Below are 25436 nucleotides of genomic sequence, written 5' to 3'. Positions count from 1 at the left end.
CAAACAGAAGGGCGACCAGCAAGGAATTGTGAAGTTCCATCTATGTCACACCTTTATGACCTTTTCCTTGTCCGTTTCACAGGAGATGCATGACACCAAATCATCACTCTTTTCAAAAGCAAAAAGTGAGAAGAATGCAGCAACTATAAGAGTACCTCACTCCTTAGTGTCACAGGGAAGGACTTTATTAGGGTCATGCTTAAAAGACTCATCTACTTGCAGAGTGTACCCAGTAGGACAGTGTTGTTTCTGTGCTGCAGATCTACTGTGGGCATCATCTTTCCCACATACCAGCTACAAGAGAAGTGTAGGGAACTTTACCTTACTTCCGTAGATCTCACTAAGGTATTCAATACTGTCAGCAGAGCAGGGTTCTACAAGATTTTGGGAAAAATTGGCTGACCACCAAAACTCCTCAGTCTCATTTACTGCTTCCATGACAACATGCGCTGCACTGTATAGTTTGATGGCTGAACTTCTGAACGTTTTGGAGAATGGAATGAAACAGAGCTGTGTCCTAACCCCCACTCTGTTTGATATCTATTTCCCCAGGCTCCTGACCTTCACCTTCCCTGTAGATATGGAAGGAGTCTACTTGACACTAGGTCATGCTGCAAGCACTACAATCTATCAAGGCTGAAAGCAAAGATAAAAAGCACAGCATGATCCTGATCACAGAACTCCTCTACATTGACAATGCTGCACTAGAATCATAGATCATAGAAACCCTACAGTGCAGAAGGAGGCCATTCGGCCCAGCGAGTCTGCACCGACCACAATCCCACCCAGGCCCTACCCCCACATATTTTACCCGCTAATCCCTCTAACCTACACATCCCAGGACTCTAAGGGGCAATTTTTAACATGGCCAATCAACCTAACCCGCACATCTTTGGACTGTGGGAGGAAACCGGAGCACCCGGAGGAAACCCACGCAGACACGAGGAGAATGTGCAAACTCCACACAGTGACCCGAGCCGGGAATCGAACCCGGGACCCTGGAGCTGTGAAGCAGCAGTGCTAACCACTGTGCTACCGTGCCGCCCCACTAGTTGCTCACATGGCAACTCAGATGCAAAGACTCATGGATTGTCTTACCCATGTCTGTAACCTGTTCCCTTTGGCTATAAGCATCTAGAAAACCAGAATCACAGGACAAGTATTGCATCTCCATCCCTGATCACACTAAATAACACCCCATTGCTACCTTGGGCCACTGCGACAGACAATTTGTCCTTTGATACAGAGCTTGATACATGCATAGGGAAAGCAGCTACCACCTTTGGCCATGATATGTGAAACATGCATGGGAAACACCAAGCTGTGTGGCAGTTTGAATTTTTAAAATTTATTTTCGGGATATAACCATCATTGGCAAAGTTGATGCCGAGTTGTCCTGCAAAAATAGTGGTGAATTTTATTCACTGTTTGATACATCTGGCTTTCTATCAATTTGGGAGTCAATCTTGTTAATATGAAATTAAACTCACATACAGCCCAGACCACATATGGACATTAAATGAATTGGTTGGGGTCTTACAACAATTGTGTCACTTTGTGGTCATTTATACTATTGCTTGCTTAAGCTTTTTTATTTCCAGGTTTTTTGTGGGGGGGGGGGGGGGGGCGGGATTTGAACTCACATCCTCTGAGTTATTAACTCAATCCTCAAGTTGAATTGCATGACTGTGGTAAGTTGGGCAAGTTGGGCCGAAGGGTCTGTTTCCATACTGTAAACCTCTATGACTCTATGACTATGACTCGTTGCGGCTTTATATATACACAAGGGTCTGATAGCATTGTAAAACACGTCTATTCTTTTCTCCCTGGCTCCAGCTGAGGTTTCTTCCTGTCCCAGGATGCTCACCCCTGCTCCCGATTGGCTCTACTTCCCTCTCCATAGGGTCCAGCTCGGTCATGTGACCCTCAAAGGTTGGCCCCCTTAAAGAGGCCATGTTACCACAATAACCATTGCACTGATTAACGACTAACATGACCACTGATTAATTGTAGGATTAGTCTAAGGTTTTTTGAAAATCAAAATACATAACATCTACTCGACTTCTGTCAGTCAGCACATTTTTAAAACCCTTCAAAATATTTAATCAAGCTAACGAGATGAGGCCTACTTTTCCAAAAGTCTTTAAATAAAATAAATGAATGTGACTATGGTTTCTTGGTTCTGTCAATGCCTTTTTAAACTAATTCTATATTTTGATCGCTCATTAGACTCCTAAACAATCATTTCATCCCGATGTAAGGTTTTCAAGTAGTGAGAACTGAAGAAAAGGTACAATTTAAAATCTTAACCATGTAGAGGAACTTCACACCAAGCTGCCCTGCAGAATACCCCACAGATTGATATGGCTTTTAGAATAATGCTGTTGATACATATTTACTGAAACTAAGGAGTACTTATCGAAGTCATCTAAGCATATCCTGCAACAGAATAACATGTTCTATTCTCTCTTTCTAATGCAGGCCCTGAATTGACATTACAATCTGCCTGAACATTACACATACCTTTGCCAAGGAAATAGGAGCACAGAAAATTAGATCATTTTCTTCTCGACAGAAGAATTGATGTGGTTTCTCTTTCACAATAAATATAATGTCTGATGGAATATTATTTGGACCCTGCATAAATCAAAAGTAATAAATTAATTTAACCCACACGAAATATGATTAAAACTTCATATTTAATAATGTCACAGTCACAACCATTCTTCAACTCTAAGAACAATGCATGTGTCTTTGATCAACATTTTTAATCATAAAGTTCACTACAACTCGTATTGGTATAGTTTATGCTGTTGAATAATCTGCTTGGAAAGAAATAGCAGCCGATCGCAAGCCCCACACTGCCCGGAAATATCACCCGCCCCCCAGACCAATTCCACCATCCCCCCCCCCATCGATCCAATCACGATGCAGAGCTACAACGGGCCCCACCTCCCCACCCCGATCTGATCGCAATGCAGAGTGCGCAGCAGCACTCCCCCTCCCCGAGTAGGCCGCCCCTTCATGCACTGCCCCTATAAGCCCACCCTCATAGGCCCCACCCCCTAAGGCCCTACCCCCTTAGGCCCCACCCAGTGGACATTGCTGATGAGCCAGGCTGGCAATGCCGAGGTGCCAGGCTGGCAATGCCGAGGTGCCAGGCTGGCAATGCCAAGGTGCCAGGGTGGCACTGCTAGGCTGGCACTGCCCAAGGAGCACCCCCATGCCCTCAGCCTCCCAGGGGGGCCTCAAAGGCCTCCAGTTCCACTGGAGAGGCCAACACGAATGTTCCCTGTTCGTGGAGAGCAAGTCTTTTCCTCGCTGAAGAGAACCTCTCCCGGCGAGGCCATAAAGGCAAGCGAGCCCAGACAATTGAGTGCCGGGCTCACTAAACATATGGAAACCAACATTAGAATACATTGCCATAATTTATTCAGCCCCTCGCCCATTTCCGGCTGACCTCGCCAGAAATCAGATTGAGAGCCAAGAAATCGTGCGTGATCCTGACTTCTCGTCTGTCATGCGATTTTACTGGCTCGCTCCACCCGTTGGGGCAGATGGTGGCACAGTGGTTAGCACTGCTGCCTCACAGCGCCAGGGACCCGGGTTCAATTCCGGCCTCAGGTCACTGTCTGTGTGGAATTTGCACATTCTCCTCGTGTCTGCGTGGGTTTCCTTCGGGTGCTCAGGTTTCCTCCCACAGTCCAAAGATGTGCAGGTTAGATGCGTTGGCCATGCTAAATTGCTCCTTAGTGTCAAGGGGATTAACAGGATAAATATGTGGGGTTACAAGTATAGGGCCTGGATGGGTTGTTGCTGGTGCAGGCTCGATGGGCTGAATGGCCTCCTTCTGCACTATTGGGTTTCTATGATTAATGAGCAGAGCGAGCCGGTAAAATTCCACCCAATGTTTCAGAACCGTGGCAAATCAGTGGCGACTGCAACCCTGGAGGAAATGTGCTTCTTCACAATTTTCTCCTTCTTACTTTGACCTTACCCTATACATTCTGCATCGCCAACAGCTAGATGTACTGGTAGTCAATGTCAGTTCAAGTCTTCTTAATGATTCTCCTTTTACTTCCCAGGTGGTGGTAATAATAGGTCTTTGTTAAGTTCTGCCATGTGATATGGGTGCGGCTGGCCAGAACAGTATTTATTGCCAATCCCTCAATGCCCTTGGAGAGGTGGTGGTGAGCCATCTCCTTGAACCGCTGCAGATCCTGTGTTGCACAGTGCAATAGCAAAGGGAATTCCAAGATTTTGACCCAGCAACAGCGATTGGCCAGGGTGTGAGGGGGAAGATATTGGGGCAGTGAACGGCCAGGGAGGCCAGTGCTCAGGCGGGGCGATGTCCAGGGCGGGAGGGTGCGCAGGGGGATATCTTGGGGGTGGGGGGGAGGGGGGTGGAAGTGACATATCTCCCAGTATACCGTGTACACAGTACACTGAGAGATCAAGGCGCATGTGCAATAGTATTCTTCGCAGTCAGTAGCCGGCTTCCTGGTGAGAATACACTCCGTCCACTTCCCCTACTTGCATGAATTACACTTTGACTCTTTTTTTGCACAAATGGCATACGATTGCATGTGGGAGTTCACCCAAAAAATGAGTGCTTAGATGGCACCTTTCAAATCCATGACCGTTACCATCTAGAAGGACAAGGATGGCAGACACATGGGAATACCACCACCTGAATGTTCCCCTCCAAACCACACACCATCCTGACTTGGAAATGTTTGGCTTTGTTTCACTGTCACTGGGTCAAAATCCTGGAACTCCTTCCCTAACAGCTCTGTGGGTGTTCCTCCACCACATGGACTGCAGCGGTTTAAGAAGGCAGCTCATCATCACCTTCTTAAGGGAAATTAGGGATGGCCAATAAATTATGGCCTAGCCAGCAGCACATACCATGAATAAATAAAACAAAAAGGCAGGCCTGAGGACTGGCACATGGAGACTGTATCGGACCGCCACAAGGCATAACCCTGCATAACGCACTGGTTGTGGTCACAAACCAGATGGATAATGAGGGAGTGGAATTCTTTCGATTAATAAAAATGGCAGGTGGGTTTGGGGTGTACGCAAGGCAATGAAGATATAATCTATGGAACCTTGCACCTTGGGAAAGATGTAGATGCTGGCAATTTCAGGTGCTGTCTTGTCTACTTTGCTGTGTGCATGAGGAAAATAATGTAGGCTTTGCTCCTGGTGTACAGAGCCTTCGTGAGTTCATTAATACAGAAAGTATACTGAAAATGTGAGATGTCATTGACATCGCCTGCCAAAACCTGAAATAAACTCAAGGCAAAAACATTTAGGGCCACAATGGCAAGGAGAGGGGCAGAGAGAGGAGAGAAAATATAAGCAACATGTCAAATTCATTAAAATTTGTAATTGAGCATGACTCAGCACAAGAAATAAGAACCAGGAGTTGCTGCAGCTCATTACAGCTAGCACATATCAGATGAATATGAATGTCAGGTAACACAAAACTCAAACACATGACAGGCTAGGCAAGTGCGTACTAAGGATGAATATCAAGTAGAATCTCAAGCTTAGTAGTCAAGACAGATGTAGCTGGCTTCACAGTTAGCAACCACTCGAATAAACAGTTTTAGAAATTGACGTACACCCCTCAAGGCTGAAAAAAAAACACTCCTTCCACTTCAATTGCATTATCATCTGGTTGTGACAAATTATAAATTAATAAACTGAGATAGAATGGACTAATTTAAGCAAAAGCTTATGAATAGACATTTAAATGATAAACAAATCGTTTAATCATAAAAGTCTAAAAAAATTAAGAATATAAATTTATATAGATTATATCTGGTCCAGGTTAAAGTGCTTGTGAATCCTATAAGCAATACTGAGTGCACAGTGCAAAATCACAGAGGGCAGCAAAGAGTTGCCAGAATGATGTGTCTTTGTGTTAAATATTTTGCAATGAACGTGACATCTTTTATTCAGGTTCCTTTTGTTTTTAGGATGCTTTAGGAACTGCAGGCACAAGCCAAAGACAATAATTAAAAAGAAAAGGGGGTATCTGGTACATGAAAGACAAAGACGAAGGCCATTTTTCATATCTTTAATGCCGTAAACATTCCAAGATGATTTACACTGGGGGAAAAAATAATAGATACAACAAATAAAGAAACTTATTGGTGAGCTATGGTGAAAGAGTTGGAAAATGTGATCGAAAGCTTGATTGAATGTAAGGGTTTTGAAACTTCAAAGGCGAAGAGAAAGAGAGAAGCAAAAAGGTTCAGGGAAAATTTCTAGAGAATAAATCCTAGCTGAAGAGTCTGCCACCAATGGTGGAGCAGGGGGATGGAGACTGGCAGCAGAAGGCAGTCAGGGGACTGAAGGATGATTGAGGTTACAGCAGAGGAGGCTGTGGATGTAGCACGGGGAGAAGCAATGGAGCACTTTAAAAAATAAGGAAAACATTTGGCACGGTAGCACAGTGGTTAGCACTGCTGCTTCACAGCTCCAGGGACCTGGGTTCGATTCCCGGCTCGGGTCACTGTGTGTGTGGAGTTTGCACATTCTCCTCGTGTCTGCGTGGGTTTTCTCCGGGTGCTCCGGTTTCCTCCCACAGTCCAAAGATGTGCGGGTTAGGTTGATTGGCTATGCTAAAATTGCCCTTAGTTTCCTGAGATGCGTAGGTTAGAGGGATTAGTGGATGGATATGGGGGTAGGGCCTGGGTGGGATTGTGGTCGGTGCAGACTCGATGGGCCGAATGGCCTCTTTCTGTACTGTAGGGTTTCTATGATTCTATGATTTAATTTATTGGGAGCAGCGTGTGTAGATCACGGAGGAGGGATAATGACCGGGATTTTACGGCCTCACTCATCCCAAGATGGTAAAATCCCGCCCGAGGTCAATAGACCTGCCCATTATCCGTCCCTCGCTTGCTCCGATTGCCGTGGCGGGTGGGGCAGTAAAATTCCGGTCAATGCGTGAGTGGAACTGATTGAAGAGAAGGTTATGGATAGCTAGGATTTAATCATTAAATTAACAGAAAATGGAGGACGGAAAGCAAGAAAGTATTGAAGTAAATAATTCCAGAGTGAATAAGAGTTTAAATGAGGCTGAGGTGAATGCTGTTTGGAGGTGGAGGCAGTCTTGCTAATGGACAGGAATTTTTGGACGCAGCTCAGGTTGGGATCAAACAGAATGCCAAGGCTTTGAGTTAATCTGTGGAGTAAATTGTGATCTTTACAGAGCTGTGATATTGGACTGACAGTATAGAGGGAGTGGGAAACCAAGGGAGGGTGGACAGGTGAAACTTGGTGTTACCGTATAAATTTGGAAGGGACCTAATGCCTGTCGATCATGTCCCTGAAGGGCAGTATGCATGAGAAAGGAGGGGAACCAAAAATTGATCCTTGAAGGACTCAAGAGTTGACTGTGTGTAGGTGTAACAGAAAACATTGCTGAAAATGCATTTACTTTAAAAAAGGTGTTCTAAGGGTTCACTAAAACTGTGCAACCTCTGCTGTAGTAGGTACTTGTGGCAGAAAGAAATCAGAAGACAGCTCATTGGAGGACAATGTCTTCTACTACCTCTTCTGAGGATAACAGAGGTGTAGACTTCAAGGGACTAGCAATGAAAAGAAGACTGCTTGGTTTGTACAAACACATATCAAATATTGGAAGGCTTGTCAAGGAGATTCACCACCATTGCTGAAAATATGGAGAGTCATCTTCCCACCTGCATGGAGTCAGCTCCCAGAACATCAATAGTCTGAAGTCAACCTTGGTAAATTTAGCCTAGTCCAGGAACATAGTAGCTAGGCTGTCACAACAGGAGTCGACGACTTGGTGGAAGCTCAAATGGTGGGAAAGAAGGATCTGACTGCAAACCCCTGCTCTACCTTAGAGAGGCAGATGACCACCGCCGTTGGTGAAAATGTGGAGAGTTCACTTTCAGCCTGGATGGGGTCAATCCTAGGTCATTGACAGATTAAATATTAGGGGCTTTAACCATGTCATTCATCGTTTGCAGTCTACACACTTGTAAAGCAATGAAAGTGCTGAACCAAAGCATCATGAGCATAGCAATGACAGCAGGAGCAGGAAGCATTGTCCCCAACAGCATGTCTGCTTCCTCACCACCCCATCAATCAATAACAAGCAAAAAGGCATAGGCATGAGGTCCAGGTATGTGGGTTATCAAAATGTCATGAATAGATGGTAATCCAAAAGGCTAACAGAATGCGAGCTTTATATCCATAGGACTAGAATACAAAGATGTAGAACTCATGCTTCAGCTATACAAAGCCCTGGTTAGACCACACCAAAAGTACTATGAGCAGTTCTGGGTACCAGACATTCAAAAAGATATAAAGACCTTGTGGGGGTGCAATGTAGATTTAACAGGATAATACCTAGATTCCAAGGATTAAATTAAGAGTAGAGATTGCATAAACTGTACCTGGTCTCCTTCCCTTGGGAATGTGATTTTGGTTCCTGGTTTCCAGCCTTGTTTAACTTGAATAGTCAGGATCTTATCCTTAATGCTTGAAGTATGGCCATCTTCATTTATAGTCTGATTAAAAGATAACATAATAGAGAAATTGTCATTAAAAACTTTGTACTAAACAGTTAGACTCACTTGATCCATTCTCCTGCAGATTTCCAATCACAATAAGATAAAAATACAACTGTAATATTCTTAGTAGCCTGTATAATTATACCACACACTGCATGAGATTTTGATCTTCTTCATGCATCAATGGCATTAACAAAATAATGCTGTAGACTGAACTTTTGCTCTGGAGTTGGGAGTGCAGAGTTGGAAAAAGTCCCAACTTTGCAAGCCCAATTTTTGGAGAAAGTGCTCTGAATATTCTAATTTGAGTTCAGTGGGGGGCACGTGTTAACAGATGTCAGGCCCCTGCCTACAGAAAGAGTTTGGAGGCAGCCACAGGGGCTGCTGGGTGCGGCAAAGGGCTAAGTGACAGGTTCGTCTCAGTGCTCTGCGACTTATAAGAAAAAGAACAAATAAAAAGCAACTCTCAAGACCTCAATTCTCACATCCTCTGAATCTCTCCATGCAAACTCATGCACCTCATCCTTCCCTCTGTGGCTTCTCATACCTTCTATACTAACCTACATCCTTCAACCCATCTCCATGGCTCTTCATACCCTACATGCCTACCTATGCCCCTAATCAACCCCATGGCCCTTTATTGCCCCATGCCAACTTAGTGCCAATTCATGCCAACCCAAGACTCTCACCCACCACCTTTTGCTCTTACAGCTTCCATGTCAAATCACCCAGTATACACAATGGGCAGACTCCAGGGACCATGCTGAGATTAAATAAAAAGTGTTTATTGAAGACTTTATTTTAAAAAACACACTTATAAAAACCCATTCAGTACATTTTAATTTCTTCAACTAATTAATCCATCATAAAAGCAACATTCATTCAAGTACTTAATTCCTTATGAAAACACACATTTGTATTCATAGTCCACAGCAAAGACTTCCTAACCACATGGAGCTATCAATCAAACTGTGAATTGACAAGCATCCTACTGTAATAATGATAGGTTATGAAATCAGCCATGCAGCACTAATCCTATAATATAATCCTCAGGGCCTATGTCAACAGACAGGGTGATATAGCAAAAACTGATATTTTCTTAAACTGCAGATTGTTTTTTCTTAAATAAAGGGTGAAAGATTTAAATGCTTTGATAATTTTGACAATTCCTCAGAGCTTATCCAACTTTTACATTCACATCTGTTCTTACTGATCTCAAAGGGAATCTTATCTCTCTTAAAGAGCACTTTATTTTTCCCACAGGGCACCTTACCTATCCCAAAGGGGTCCTTGAACCTCTCCAAAAGTAGTAAATGTAAATTTTTTGTTGGTTTTCTGCTTATCAAGTGGCTGGAAATATATAGACACTAGGGATGTTCGCATGTTAAAAGCTGACTGAAATGTCTGCTGATCTCCACCAAGCTGTTAATGGGAACCAACCTTTAATCTGTTGGAGAGGACATGAAAAATGCCCTGAGTTTCAAATCCTAAATGCTCCCCTCTGGACAGTGCTGGGAAGTGCACAGCCAAGACCTGGAATCTGGTCTGTTGGTAATGTACATCTGTCATGCTATTCCTTGGCAAAGATGAATGGAGAGCATCTATGTGTGCCACCATCACATGTAACAGCTGCAACATTTTAGTTTCTGGTGATGAAAATCAGCCAATTGATAATAATTTAATGTCCACATTATAATTTTTCTTTCAGTATTCATTAAAAAAAACCCTCCTCTCAATGATTCAGTGAATAAATGTTCCACCTACTGCAATACTAGGTCATACATGCCAGAAGGTCTGAGGTTAAATTTCAGATCAATTCTGAGTTAGTTTATCTTATTCAGACAGTAGTCAGAGTGCTATTCACCGGATCCCGTCCCCTTCAAATTCCCAATCCCAATCTATGTAAAAAGATAAAAAAACAACTATAATATTCATAGTAGCTCAGTGAAATAATAGTAACTTACCCTACGTGAGATTTTGATCTTCTTCAAACATCCATGATACAAGTCTTCTAAAGACAAATATAGTTCCTTTTCAATAGGAGGATCTTGTTTCTGAATTCCTCGCCCCTGGAGCCCTCCAAATCCCAGGCTTATCTCTCCTTTCGCATCAAAAAAATCTGCAGAATGAAGTGTGGTGATTTTCAGTAATGGACAACTGTGGCAGTGCACTGGATGTATTCATCACATTTTTGTATGTTCCCTTTTTAGTGAGTTTCTGGCAAAATTCACTTCACCTTCCAATTGCATGTAAAAATAATTCAGCTTGCCATATAGTTTTTTGCACTTTTTGGCTGAACAGCTTCTCCTAGAGTCCCAGTGCGGATTCTGCCCATTAAGGGGCAAAATCGACATGATTTTCACCGTGCTGCAAATATAAGAGAACTGCAGGGAACAGCACCAACCCTTGTACGTGGCCTTCTTTGACGTCACAAAGGCCTTCAACACTGCGGTGGATTATGGAGTATCCTCCTCCATTTCAGCTGCCCCCAAAGTTAATCATCCTCTCCCTCATCCACGATGCCATGCAAGCCTTGATCCTGACCGACAGATCCACCACAAACCCAATTAATGTTCAGACTGAGGTCAAGCAAGTCTATGTCATCACACCGACGCTCTTCTTGATCTTTCTTCTTACAATGCTCTATTTTATCCTTAGCAAGCTCCCTGCTGGAGTGGAGCTAAACCGCAAAATAAATGAGTAACTGTTCAACCTCTGCGACCTGCAGACCAGGTTCAAGATCGTCCCATCTCTGTCATTGAACAACAGACAATGTTTGCATCTGCACACACTCAGAGGCTGAGCTCCAAGCCATCGTCAACATCTTCATGGAGACATACAAAAGCATGGCCTTACTCTAAACACACATAAGACAAGGATCCTCTACCAATCTGCCCCTGTCACACAGCATTGCCACTTGGTTATTAAAATCCACAGGCCTTGGACATCATGAACCACTTTTCATACCTTGAGAGCCTACTGTTAACAAGGGCAGACATCGATGATGAGGTTCAACACCGCCTCCAGTGTGCCAGCACAGCCCTAGGTTGCCTGAGAACTGAGGGTGTGATTTTCTGGCTGTGCTCGCCCCAAAACCAGAAAAGCCTGCCCAAGGTCAACGGACCTTTGCATGGTCCGCCCTCCGCTATGATGCTCATGGTGGATGGGACGGGAAAATTCACCCCAGAGTGTTTGAAAACCAGAACCTCAGAGCCAGCACCAAGTTCTACAGTGCAGTAGTGATGTGATCCCTGCCGTTCTATATGACTCAAATATGTGGACTATGTGTTTCAAAAATACCTTTCAAAAGGAAGTGTTTCAAAAATACCCTCAAAGCCTCCTTGAAAAGTGCAACATCCCCACTGACACCTGGGAATATTTTGGCCCAAGACCACCCGAAGTAGAGGAAAAGCATTCGGGAAGGAGCTGAACACCGAGTTTCATTGCCAAAAGCAAGCTGAAGCCAAGTATTGACCGCGAAAGGAGTGTGTGGCAACCTGGTCCCCCCACCCACCCACTCCTCCAACCACCATCTGCCCCACCTGTGACAGTTTCTGTAGATCGTGCATTGGACTCCTCAGTCACCTGAGCAGTCATTTTTAATGTGGAAGTAATAATTCATCCTCCACTCTGAGGTACTGCCTGAGAAGAGGAGAAGAGATGATATACTGGGAGTTCACTCTAAATATTTAAAGAGGCTGGATCCCAGAAGATTTGTCACGATCAGTAATGCATGATCTGCATAGCCAAGATGATGTTCCTCTCACCTCTATATTCAATTGGGAAAATACACAATTCTAAGTGTTCATATTATGTTCAGTATTAACATTATCAGAGTTTTACTTCAAGGTACAAAACAAATTGTTTATAAATAGCATTTCTAAAATATCAAACCTTCAAGGTGAGTATTTCCCCTTGGCTGCTGAAAGCATGGTGGGACAGAATTTCTGCCTGCCTGACAGGTGTGAATTTATTGAAATAGAACCTTTTTTTAAAACTGAGCTCCCAATGAATTATCTCCCTGCACTACACTTCCATTTTTAATATGTCTCCTCAGCCCCGGCTATGCTGGGTGTTTACTATACACGTCTGATAATTCATAGTCATTTTTAAGCACTTAAAAACTTAATTATCCAATAATTTGAATCAGGCAATGTTAATAACACAGCAAAGCATCAACTTTGTGCTTTAAAAAATTGAATTGCCAGACAAGCTGAGTTAAGAGGAGTATTGGTATTCCATGCATGTAATGCTGCTATGGTAGTTAGGAGAGAAAATGCTATGTATTGCAATACTTCGTCTATTATTGGACAGGCATTTCCAGTATCCAGCAGGAGCAATGCTTGGAAATGTCTACTGCATTAGAAATAGGCAAAAACCAGGTGAGACAAGTCAAGTTCCCACCACTGTTTTCTACTCACCAGACCATAAAACTAAGAAGGTTAACTAATTCACAGCGCCAGGGATCCAGGTTTGATTCCTGGCTTGTGTCACTGTCTATGTGGAGTTTGCACATTCTCCCCATGTCTGCGTCTGTTTCCTCCAGGTGTTCCGGTTTCCTCCCACAGTCCAAAGATGTATGGGTTAGGTGGATTGGCCATACTAAATTGCTCCCTAGTGTCAGGGGGACTAGCTGGGGTAAATGTATGGGGTTATGGGGATAGGGCCTGGGTGGGATTGTGGTCGGTGCAGACTCGCTGGGCCAAATGGCCTCTTTCTGCACTGTAGGGATTCTATGACTCTAAAATGCCATGGCAAATTCTGTAAATATTTTCTATTTGAGGTTGTAGCAACTTTTTATTTAAATTTTAAATTTAAGGTTAAGTTTATTCATTGGTGTCACAAGTAGGCTTACATTAACACTGCAATGAAGTTACTGTGAAAATCCCCTAGTCACCACACTCCAGCAAATGTTCGGGTACACCGAGGGAGAGTTTAGCATGGTCAATGCACCTTACCAGCGTGTCTTTCAGACTGTGGGAGGAAACCAGAGCACCCGAAGGAAAGTCCAAACAGACACGGGGAGAACGTGCAAACTCCACACAGAAAGTGACCCAAACCAGGAATCGAACCTGGGTCCCTGGTGCTGAGGCAGCAGTGCTAACTACTGTGCCACCTAATATTTGTGTTCTGGGAATTTTCAACAACAGAAATCAATTTTTAAAAAATGTCCATAATTGAACACTAAATTGGCCATGTGGGAAACCACTGTGAGCTTATTGCCTGTGTGTGACATGCCTGGACGTGCCCCTGCCGGCCCTGCCTGGGACTCCTCCCCCCCTGGTCCAGGTATAAAGGTGACTGCTCCCCACCCCTGCCTCAGTCTCTGGACCAGTTCATCAGCATGGGTGTGCTCCAAGTCTTTTGCTAATAAAAGCCTATTTGTTCTTGCATACAAACTAGTCTTTGCTTGATTGATAGTGCATCAGGCCATTTCACTTTAATGAAGCCATAAGAATAGTTTGAATGGGAAACAGAGATATTGGTGGAATATAATTCAGATGACTGGGGTCTTACCTGCCAGCTGGAGAGCCACCGAGAGCCCCGCATCACCCTCTTTGAGGGAGGCTGGCCATATTACGTGTTAGTCAAGCATTTAAGTGGCCAGCAGCAGGGCTTCTCTGGAATCAAGGACCCCAAGGGCAGAAATCCCTTCCCCGAGAGCTCATTGCCTTTAGCTTCACTGCAGGAGCAGTGGTAGCTGTCCGCAATGTATCTAACAAAGGCCCATAATCAATGAGGGACCGAGGTCACAAATGAGTGAGGTGGGGGGGGGGGGGGGGGGGGGGGGGCGGGGGGGATGGAGATTATGGGGAGGGGATTGCTGGGTGGGAGGGATGTGGGGGCAGGGTTGTGGGGGAAGAAAGGGCATGGGAGTGGTTCTCAGCAGTATAAAATGGAATAGAAAAGCAGTATACTCTTTAACTGGAGGAGGATTGCAGAAACTGGTGGTATGGGTTCTGGGTGTCCTGGTGTATTTTTTATTCATTTGTGGGACACGGATGCCGCTGGCTGGCCAGCATTTATTGCCCATCCTTAGTTGCCCGAGGGCAGTTGAGTTAACCACATTGCTGTGGCTCTGGAGTCACATGCAGGCCAGACCAGGTAAGGACGGCAGATTTCCTTTCCTGTTTTTCTGACAATCAACAATGGTTTTATGATCATCAGTAGATTCGTAATTCCAGACATGTTTTATTGAATACAAATTCCACCACCTGCCGTGGCAGGATTCGAACCCAGGTCCCCAGAACATTAGCTAAGATTCTAGATTAATAGTCTAGTGATAGTACCAGTAGGCTCCTGCTTTCCCATAAAAAGTGAGTATGCAGGTACATCAAATGTTTAGAAAACCAAATGGAATGTTATCACATATTGCCAGCGGAATAGAATATAAAAGTAGGAAACTTCACTGAAGCTGCACAGAATCTTGGTGAGACCACATCTGGAGTAATGTGTACAGTTCAGATCCCCGATATGAAACAAGATATAATTGCGTTAGCAGTTCAGAGAAGGTTCACATCACCCATCCCTGAGATGAAGGGTTTATCTTACGAAGAAAGGTTGGGTCTATACCCATTGGAGTTTAGAAGAAAAAGAGGTGATCTTATTGAAATATATAAGAGGACTTGATAGGGTGGATACCAGGAGACTAGAACAAGGAGACACAGTTTAAGATGAAGAGGTCTCCATTAATATGGAGATGCTGAGATTCTTTTTCTCCCAGAGGGTGGTTAGTCTGTGGAATTCTCTTCCCCAGTAAGCTGTGGAGGCTGAATCACTGAATTTGTTCAAGACAAAGTTGGATAGGTTTTTGATAGACACGTAACATGGTTCAGGTTAGAAACTCCAAAGTGTTTTATGAAGCCCGCCTGAATCATAAGTTTTGCATTTTGTATTTGGCTGGGATAAGCATGAGATGCTTCACTTCAGGTATGATTCATGTGACCCACTTTGGATCTTTTATCTTACAAAGTTTATTTAAGAATATAGTTAACATGTATAGTAAGAAAATTAGCAAGAACTTTTATCAATTACAAACAAGAAACAAAACAACCACTATAATGTATCACTCTTAATGAATATATATAAGCTGTCCCAATCAAAACAAACCTCCATAGACAAAAAAACCCTTTTCACAGGTTTAACACAGCACAGACTACTGCTCATCTGATAATGGAAATTTGAGTCCTTTGGTTGAAACCTGCAGTTCTCTGGATTCACTCCAAACAGTTTGAAGATAAAACAACTTCCCAAAACTCCAGAGAGACTCTGATCCAGCCCCCAACAACAGCAGATTTTCACCCTTCAGGAAAACAAGATCTTGTTTTCAGTTAACCAACAGAATTTTCAAAACAACAGGGAGAGAAGGAAAACCTTTCTTTTTAGTTTGCAGTTCCTTCTAAAACTCAAACATGCAGCTCCAACTGAAACTGAAAGTCAATCCTTGTCTCCTGACTTGCCCAGAGGTTTTTTTTCCTTCCCAACAATGACATCACCTCAGGCTATGAGCATGAATTTAAAAAAACTCTTAAAGGTACACTAACATCACACACAGAGGTCAAGCGTTATGGTGGTTTGACAGGAAAGTGGAGTTGAGACCAAAACTAGATCAGCTATGATCTTAGTGAATGGCATAGCAAGCTCAAAAAATCCTTTGTGCTTTGTTCGTTCCCAATGTCAGACTCCTATTTATTGACTACAGCTCAGCCTTCAACACTATTATTCCCACGAAACTCATCTCCAAACTCTGTGGCCTGGGCCTCGGCACCTCCCTCTGCGACTGGATCCTGAACTTCCTAACTCACAGACCACAATCAGTAAGGATAGGCAACAATGCCTCCTCCACGATCATCCTCAACACTGGTGCTCCACAAGGCTGTGTTCTCAGCTCCCTACTATACTCCTTGTACACCTATGACTATGCAACAAAATTCCCCTCCAATTCAATTTTCAAGTTTGCTGACGACACCACCGTAGTGGGTCGGATCTCAAAAAATGGCGAGACACAGTACAGGAATGAGATATAGAATCTGATGAACTGGTGCGACAACAATAATCCCTCCCTCAATGTCAGCAAAACGAAGGAGATTGTCATCAAGTTCATAAAGCGTAAAGGAGAACATGCCCCTGTCTACATCAATGGGGATGAAGTAGAAAGGGTCACGAGCTTCAGGTTTTTAGATGTCCAGATCACCAACAACCTGTCCTGGTCCCCCTCATGCCGACACTATAGATAAGAAAGCCCACCAACGCCTCTACTTTCTCAGAAGACTAAGGAAATTTGGCATGTCAGCTACGATTCTCACCAACCTTTACAGATGCACCATAGAAAGCATTCCTTCTGGTTGTATCACAGCTTGGTATGGCTCCTGCTCTGCCCAAGACTGCAAGGAACTACAAAAGGTCATGAATGTAGCCCATTCCATCATGCAAACCAACCTCCCATCCATTGACTCTGTCTACACTTCCCGCTGCCTCGGCAAACCAGCCAGCATAATTAAGGACCCCACGCACCCCGGACATTCTCTCTTCCACCTTCTTCCTTCGAGAAAGAGATACAAAAGTCTGAGGTCCCGTACCAACTGACTCAAGAACAGCTTCTTCCCTTCTGCTGTCAGACTTTTGAATGGACTTACCTTGTATTAAGTTGATCTTTCTCTACACCCTAGCTATGACTGGAACACTACATTCTGCACTCTCTCATTTCCTTCTCTATGAATGGTATGTTTTGTCTGTATAGCGCGCAAGAAACAATACTTTTCACTGTATGTTAATACATGTGACAATAATAAATCAAATCAAATCAAATCAATGCACAATTTACCAATCAGGCACTAAGTACCTGATAACGCGATACCTTCTCCCTGGGAGCCTTAAGCAAACACAACAGAGTTTTGCTTTTCAGGCTCTCAGCATGGTGACTGCTCCGCCCACTGTTCTTGAATACCAGCAGAGGTGGGATGAGGCCCTTAAGTGAGCATTAATTAGGCTTAGTCAGACTTAATTGGGGTAGAGGCAGGAAAGGGGTGGAGTTCTCACACACACCATGTAGCCCGATTAAATGCCGTTTGCCTCCAAATTCTCCTGAGGGGAGGGCATTAAATTCCTCCCATTGACATCGGTGCAGAGGCTGACTTTCTGAAATTGAGGTTAAGCACATCGATGGGGCAAAGTAAAGGGAACATTACCCTGTCACATTCGAACCGGAAACCAAAAGTGAAAAAGAAATTCTTAACATTGCTCACCTCAACAAAGGGGAAAAAAACCTGAGAAGTCTCTCATCTATTAGAAGAATTATTTAATGTCACAGCATCACCCAGGGAGACAACGCACTCTGAGTGGAACTGGCATCTTACCTGCAACGATTTCCATCAGCATTGTCTCAACAAAGATCTGCATCCTTTTTATTCTTGAATTCCAATGCAAAGTGTTCAATTATCAGATTAGTTCACCACATTGCATGGCATCATACGGCAGGCAAGGTGACACATGAGTGGATAGGTTTGACTTAGATTGGCAGTAATAACAACTTCTATTTAAATAGTACTTTTAATGCAGAGGACACATCTATGGCACTTTACATAGGGGAGAAAATGGATATAACGAATGAAGGAATGGTGCTAAGGGATGGAAGAATCATTTTGGGTTTTGAGAGCTTTGCAAAGATGGAGCAGAATTTATAGCGAGGTGGACAATGAAATGTTTATCTGGAGGAAATGCTGCTTCATTTAAATGTGGATTACAGGGTCAAAGGTAGGGTTCTGAAGACTGTGGAGGAACAGAGAGATCTTGGGGTCCATATCCACAGATCTCTAAAGGTTGCCACTCAAGTGGATAGAGCTGTGAAGAAGGCCTATAGTGTGTTAGCTTTTATTAACAGGGGGTTGGAGTTTAAGAGCCGTGGGGTTATGCTGCAACTGTACAGGACCTTGGTGAGACCGCATTTGGAATATTGCGTGCAGTTCTGGTCACCTCACTATAAGAAGGATGTGGAAGCGCTGGAAAGAGTGCAGAGGAGATTTACCAGGATGCTGCCTGGTTTGGAGTGTCAGTCTTATGAGGAAAGGTTGAGGGAGCTGGGGCTGTTCTCTCTGGAGCGGAGGAGATTGAGGGGAGACTTAATAGAGGTTTATAAAATGATGAAGGGGATAGATCGAGTGAACGTTCAAAGACTATTTCCTCGGGTGGATGGAGCTATTACAAGGGGGCATAACTATAGGGTTCATGGTGGGAGATATAGGAAGGATATCAGAGGTAGGTTCTTCACGCAGAGAGTGGTTGGGGTGTGGAATGGACTGCCTGCAGTGATAGTGGAGTCAGACACTTTAGGAACATTTAAGCGGTTATTGGATAGGCACATGGAGCACACCAGGATGGTAGGGAGTGGGATAGCTTGATCTTGGTTTCAGATGAAGGTCGGCACAACATCGTGGGCCGAAGGGCCTGTTCTGTGCTGTAATGTTCTATGTTCTATTCACATTTTGATGACAGGGGAGGTTGTCAATCTGAAACTGACTCGATTCCAGAAAAGAATGAAAAGGTGAAGAATAGAATTGTAGGTCATAAGAATATCAAATTCTGTATAGAACACAATTATTTCTCAGCTGATTGGACAATCTAACACATAGAATCCAACTGGTTAGAGATGAATGATGTATGTTGTCAGGTCAATGTACTGGAGTTCCACATGATTGCCTTTCAGAACCAAGACAAAATATCAGAGAACTTTATCTTTTTGTAGGTTTTCCTTTTTGTGCAGCGACTGGGTGGGTGGGTTAAATATATGATAAATTGTACATGGTGGACAAAAGATGTTGTACAGATCCAATGCTCTTTTTCATTCTGCACCATAGAATAGAATCCTTATAGTGCAGAAGGAGGCTATTTGGACCATCCAGTCTGCACTGACTCTCCGAAAGAGCATCTTACCCAGGCCCACATCCCGCACTATCCCTGTGCACCCTGTGCATTTACCATGGCTAATCCACCTAACCTATGTATCTTTGGACATTACGGGGCAGTTTAGCATGGCCAATTCATCTAACCTGCACATTTTGGACTGTGGGAGGAAACTGGAGCACCCGGAAGAAACCCACGCAGACGCAGAGAGAATGGACAAACTTCACACAGTCACTCAAGGCGGGAATCAAACCCGGATTGCTGGCACTGTGAGACCCCCTACTTAAAGAATAAATTGCAATTTTTTTTACCCTCTAGAACTGTCTCTAGAACTTGCCTCAATATTCATTCTTAGAATTCCTACATTGCAGAAGGTGTCATTCAACCCATTAAATCTGCACTGTCGACAATCTACCAATCCCTATTCCTGTAACCCCACTTATTTACCCTGCTAATCGCCCTGACACTAAGCGGCAATTTAGCATAGCCAATCAACCTACCTGCACATCTTTGGAGTGTAGGAGGAAACTGGAGCACCCGGAGGAAACATAGGCCTAAGCCTAGGTGTCAGTGGGACTGAGTTCAATCCTTTCCTCTATCTCTTGCTTTTAGACTGGATATCTGATTTTTTAAATCTCTCTCTAGCTTAGGGAATAAAAATTGAGGGATAAAAATAGGATAGAAGAATACAGAAAAAGTATGTACTGAAAACAATTGAAAATTAAATTCACTACATTGAAAGTTCATAAGTATCCACAGTACCACTATGGGTGGCACGGTGGCACAGTGGTTAGCACTGCTGCCTCACAGCGCCAGGGACCCGGGTTCAATTCTGGCCTCGGGTCACTGCCTGTGTGGAGTTTGCACATTCTCCCCGTGTCTGCATGGGTTTCCTCCGGGTGCTCCGGTTTCCTCCCACAGCCCAAAGATGTGCAGGTTAGGTGGATTGGCCATGCTAAATTGTCCCTTAGTGTCAGGAGATTAGCAGGGTAAATACATGGGGTTATGGGGATAGGGCCTGGGTGGGATTGTGGTCGGTGCATACTCGATGGGCCAAATGGCCTCCTTCTGTACTGTAGGGATTCTAGATTCTAGTACTTATTAATAGTGTAGATGGCAATGTGATAGGCCCTTTTAATGTTAAAGATGTCACTTTGTAATGCATTATTGTTACTATTTTGTAGTGAATTTATCAGCCCATAGTTGCATCGTCTGGCTCCTGGATTTCCAAATTGCTCAAAATATTGATTTTTGTATCTGCCATTTTTGTTTCAGTAACTGAAATTTCTAATGTTCCAAAATAAGGTTTAAATAAAATGCAATATGGTCAAATTAAATATTTGACAGGAACAAGATTAAATTTACTGACTGAATTGTCTTTTGTTGCTGTAATGTATTCAATAAAATTCTTATTGAGACAATGGTAGACAAGTATGGAAAGGGATAAACAGGGTAGCTGCTGACATGATTGACGAGGGAATCTGCAGGTTTAACAATACTAGACTTTGTTTTACACAAGTGTACATTTTGAATTTTATTAGTCAAACATGATAATCCAATCCTTAAGACACACATGGTAATTGTTAATAACACCAATCCAACTAGCCCAGAAAGTAAACAATTGTAATGTGGAGTTTGATTTTTTTGGGTTGTGAATTGTTTTAGATTTTAAAATTGTTATTTTTTTAAATTTAATTTTTTCCTCCTGTCTCTTTTCTCCCTCTCTCTTAATCCAATCTACCTTTCCCTCTCTTTTTTATTTTTCAATATTTAATCTTGCATTGAATGCACTGACTCTAATTTATCCTCTTTCTCAGTTTTTTCCTCTCTTTGTTAAGGAGATATACAGTTTGTTCAATTGTTCACCAGGGTCACAGATATTCAATATAATATATAATATTAAACAGAAAATGCTGGACAAACTCATCAAGCCTGGCAATATCTGTGGAGAGAGAAACAGAGTTAACATTTTCAGTCAGTGTGACTGATCTAATGCAGATATAAGCTCTGCAACTTCTAACAGCTTTGTCAGCACAGGTTTTTATACCTACATGTCCAGTACAAGTCTAACACAACACAAGATGCCTTGCTCCAGCAAAATCTGGCCCAATGTGTTAAATTAACTCACTAATGTATAATTAATATTTTGCAGACATGTTTAACAACATAACATGTTTTTATGAGAGAGTGAAAGAATAATGAAGTAAAATCTGTGGTTGGAAACTTGAATGTTGGTGTTGTGAAAACAAGTAAGGTATTTCTTTATAATGGAGTATTGCATGTAGAATGAGGCAAGTAGACTTGGAAGATGATACATTCTTAAAAATGGGGCGGCACAGTGGCACTGCTTCCTCACAGCGCCAGGGACCTGGGTTCAATTCCTGGTTTGGGTCACTATCTGTGTGCAGTTTGCACATTCTCCCCGTGTTCTGCATGGATTCCTTTGGGTGCTTCGGTTTTCTCCCACAGTCCAAAGATATGCAGGTAAGGTGGATTGGCCATGCTAAATTGCCCTTTATTAGGGGGATGAGCGAGGGTTAATGCATGGGGTTATGGAGATAGGGCGTGGGTGGGATTGTGATTGGTGCAGAGCCGATGGGCCGAATGACCTCCTTCTACACTATAGGATTCTATGATTCTATAATTCTATGAATAGCAATCAAATTTATGGTTGGCAGATCCATGTGGTTGAATAATAATTGAAAATAGAATAGATGTTCCATTTGATGTGGTAATTGTTACTTTCTAATATAAATTATAATTGCACTAGTTCAGCAAAAGAGAGCAGTCTTTAAACAAGATTTACTTTCTTCACGTAATAAAATTTAGACAGAGCCTGGAAGACGAAGGAAGTTGCTGCTGCAGTAGGGTGCTAAGTGTCATGATCAAAAATTATAACGAAAAGAGGGCCATGTCCGAGGATGACAGTGGTATTCTGTATATAATGGATTCCAATGCAATGTTCTCCTACTCCTGTGATGAATATTCATGCTTTGCTGGTACAAGTGAAATGTGTCATCAATAAAGGTTAAAGTGTTTTTTTTAAATTTGTATATATTTAGTTATGTCTGATTTGACAGAACCCAAATGATATTTTTAAGACACAGTACATGATTACCTAACAGTATCCATTTACCATTGAAAATTGCCATGTCAACATTTCCTATGTTGTATTAACCATCACAATATAGCTGCAACCTCTGGCTACTAGGTGGCTCCATGAAGACGGTTTCTGAAGTGCTTCTCTCCTGCAGCTATGGTACCAATTTCTCAACAAATAAAACATAAACAACTCTCCAGGAAAAACACCACGGGCAAACTACTAAGATAACATAAAAGTAGACCTAGGATGACAACCTTGGCTCAGTGGTACCATTCTCGCCTCTGAATCAGAAGATCATAAATTCAAGTTCCAGTCCAGAGACTTGACCACATAATCCTGGTTGACTCTTCAATGTGGTACTGAGGGAGTGGTGCATTTTCGGAGGTCGGTCTTGTGGTATATATTAAACTGAGGCCAACCTGCCCTCTTGGGTGAACATATGATGCCAAATTCAGATGAAATAGTCATAAGAGTGCTCCAATTTGCTCCTGCATCATCAGGATTGTGGTGGTAAGAGACGAAATAGCTCAGCTTCCTACTTCTTCTTTGCTCAGGAAGTTCTGCAGGAAAATTAGGAGTGTTTTCTCAGCTGTGAGGTATCCATGGTCGGGCAGTCATAAAATACCCAGGCTTGCTCAAGAATAGATATGTTTGAGTAAGGCACCAGAGTGAAAGTCTGACATGTGGTGCACTCGAGGATCAGCCTTGATTTTTGTGCTCAAGTCCTGGAGTGAGACCAACTTGCCTCCTAATTTCTTTTTGTTGTACGTGGTCTATTCATTAAAGCCCACGGGATTGTTTTTTGGCATAGCCACACACATGCAGTAACTTACACTCAACCAGTGCGCCAACATCCAAGATGCTACATGGCTGCACAGCTTACAGGAAACATTGAGTGAGACTTGAACATACAGTCTTCTGACTCAGAGGTGAGAGTGCTACCGACTAAGCCACGGCTGACTCTTATTTTAAATAGTTAGGTTCAAATTTGAAGATGGTGTCTCCTAGGTTCCAAATGGAAGATGGATGGCAATCAGCCAATGGTGAATTAAGTAATGTCTCAGAAAGCAGTTAATATAGTTTTATTGAAGGGTCCCATAATCATTTTAAAAACCTCAATTACATCATTCTGCAACCTTATAAACTCAAGGTATCTTATGCAATCTGTCCTCATCATTTATAAATGTGTCACAGGCATGCTGTCAAGGAGTGGAAGAATCTACTCTTATAAACATTTTACGCTGCTTGGTATCTAGCTTTGACAGCCACGACAGTAGAATACAAGTCAAGAAAAGTTGTGATCAAACTGTTCAGACCTAAGATTGAATACTGCACGCAGTTCTGGTCGCTGAGGTACAATGAAGGCACTTAAGCACTCGAGGCAATTGTGAGTGTCAAGGTTTGAGATATGAGGAAACACTGGATAAGCATACTTTTATTTTCAAAAACAAAATATGAGGCGACCCAGATGGAATGTTCTGAGATCATGAACTGCGATATCTTTGTGTGAAACAGGATATATTCTGGCATCAATTGATAGCATGTTCCTTTACAAACTGCCACCAACTGGCATACATTTCCAGTTGGCATGAGCAGACAAGCAGTTTATTCATGATCCAGCAGATAATGAACAATGTCATCTCTGTGTTAACATTACTTCTCACATTGTTATTTTAAAATTTAACGGAAGTACCTGCATATGGATTATCTCCACCAAAGAAGTCCCTGAAGATTTTGTTGGCATTTCCATGAAAAGTATATCCAGATGTCCAAGCACCAGTGTCACCGAATTCAATGGGAATGCCTCCTTTCAATCCCTCCTCACCAAATTTGTCATACGTTGCTTTCTTTCTTACTGAAAAAAATACGATTGAACATTTCTCACACATTGATTCATCTAAATTTCTAAACTTCACTAAAATGCTAAACTGCTCAATCCTACCAATTTTTTTCTACATGGGCATAAGGTGTTTCACCCCAGGTGTGATTCTATTGACTCACTAGGAAGCCTTTATCAATACAAACTTTATTTACCATGCAGTTTAACTATAACAAAATAATTAGCATGACCTTCACTAATTGAAGTACTTAAACATGTCAAGATTCAATTCTTAACTGCTAGCCTATCTCTATTAGTTCCAATTTAAGCAAGATTCCTCATAGTCTTAAACTCCTCTTCAGAATTAGTTACCAAAAACACACAGGCTTATGTGGGTTTCTAGTCCTCAAGTCTTTTAACACTTCTGGAGAGGGATGCCTATTTTCTAGCAGGTCCCAGAATTCAATCTCCAGAGAGAGAGAGGGGGGGGGAGGGGGGAGGGAGAAAGAGAGGGAGAAGAGCTGCTGCTCCTTGCAAACAGAAACTGCCTGCTTCTTTCCTCCATAAGTCCAGTTCCTCCCATTGGCACATGACGTGCTTTTGTCAATCAACCTAATTAAACCTTACTCTGAAACCCCAGGGGACAACCTAAAAAATAAACAAAACTGCATTAGCTCAGATTAAAACAAACACCCCAATATCTGGGATCAATTATGCTTCAACATTCTCAGCAGGTGGGCTGCCTGGAGCAAACAAAGCAGCAATGTTTAACAGAGTTGAATATTAATAAGAACATAAGAAATAGGAGCAGGAGTAGGCCATCTAGCCCCTCGAGCCTGCCCCGCCATTCAATAAGATCATGGCTGATCTGACGTGGATCAGTACCACTTACCCGCCTGATCCCCATAACCCTTAATTCCCTTACCGATCAGGAATCCATCCATCCGCGCTTTAAACATATTCAGCGAGGTAGCCTCCACCACCTCAGTGGGCAGAGAATTCCAGAGATTCACCACCCTCTGGGAGAAGAAGTTCCTCCTCAACTCTGTCTTAAACC

At 42.9% G+C, this 25436-nt stretch overlaps 1 protein-coding gene across 1 annotated transcript in view; it reads right to left on the bottom strand.

Moving 5' to 3' along the window:
* dnajb13 (DnaJ heat shock protein family (Hsp40) member B13) overlaps positions 1-25436 on the bottom strand; it is a 51077-nt gene that overhangs the window by 12228 nt on the left and 13413 nt on the right. Inside the window, exons 3-6 of the mRNA XM_078222867.1 lie at positions 24254-24415; positions 10523-10677; positions 8442-8555; positions 2524-2637 (exon numbers count right to left, since the gene is read on the bottom strand). Of these exons, the coding sequence (XP_078078993.1) occupies positions 2524-2637; positions 8442-8555; positions 10523-10677; positions 24254-24415 (545 nt within the window). The remainder of the gene's footprint in view (positions 1-2523; positions 2638-8441; positions 8556-10522; positions 10678-24253; positions 24416-25436) is intronic.

This window comes from Mustelus asterias, chromosome 10, assembly GCF_964213995.1.
Source record: "Mustelus asterias chromosome 10, sMusAst1.hap1.1, whole genome shotgun sequence".
In the NCBI taxonomy this organism is placed as follows: domain Eukaryota; kingdom Metazoa; phylum Chordata; class Chondrichthyes; order Carcharhiniformes; family Triakidae; genus Mustelus; species Mustelus asterias.
This window is presented reverse-complemented; position numbering and strand designations above follow the sequence as displayed.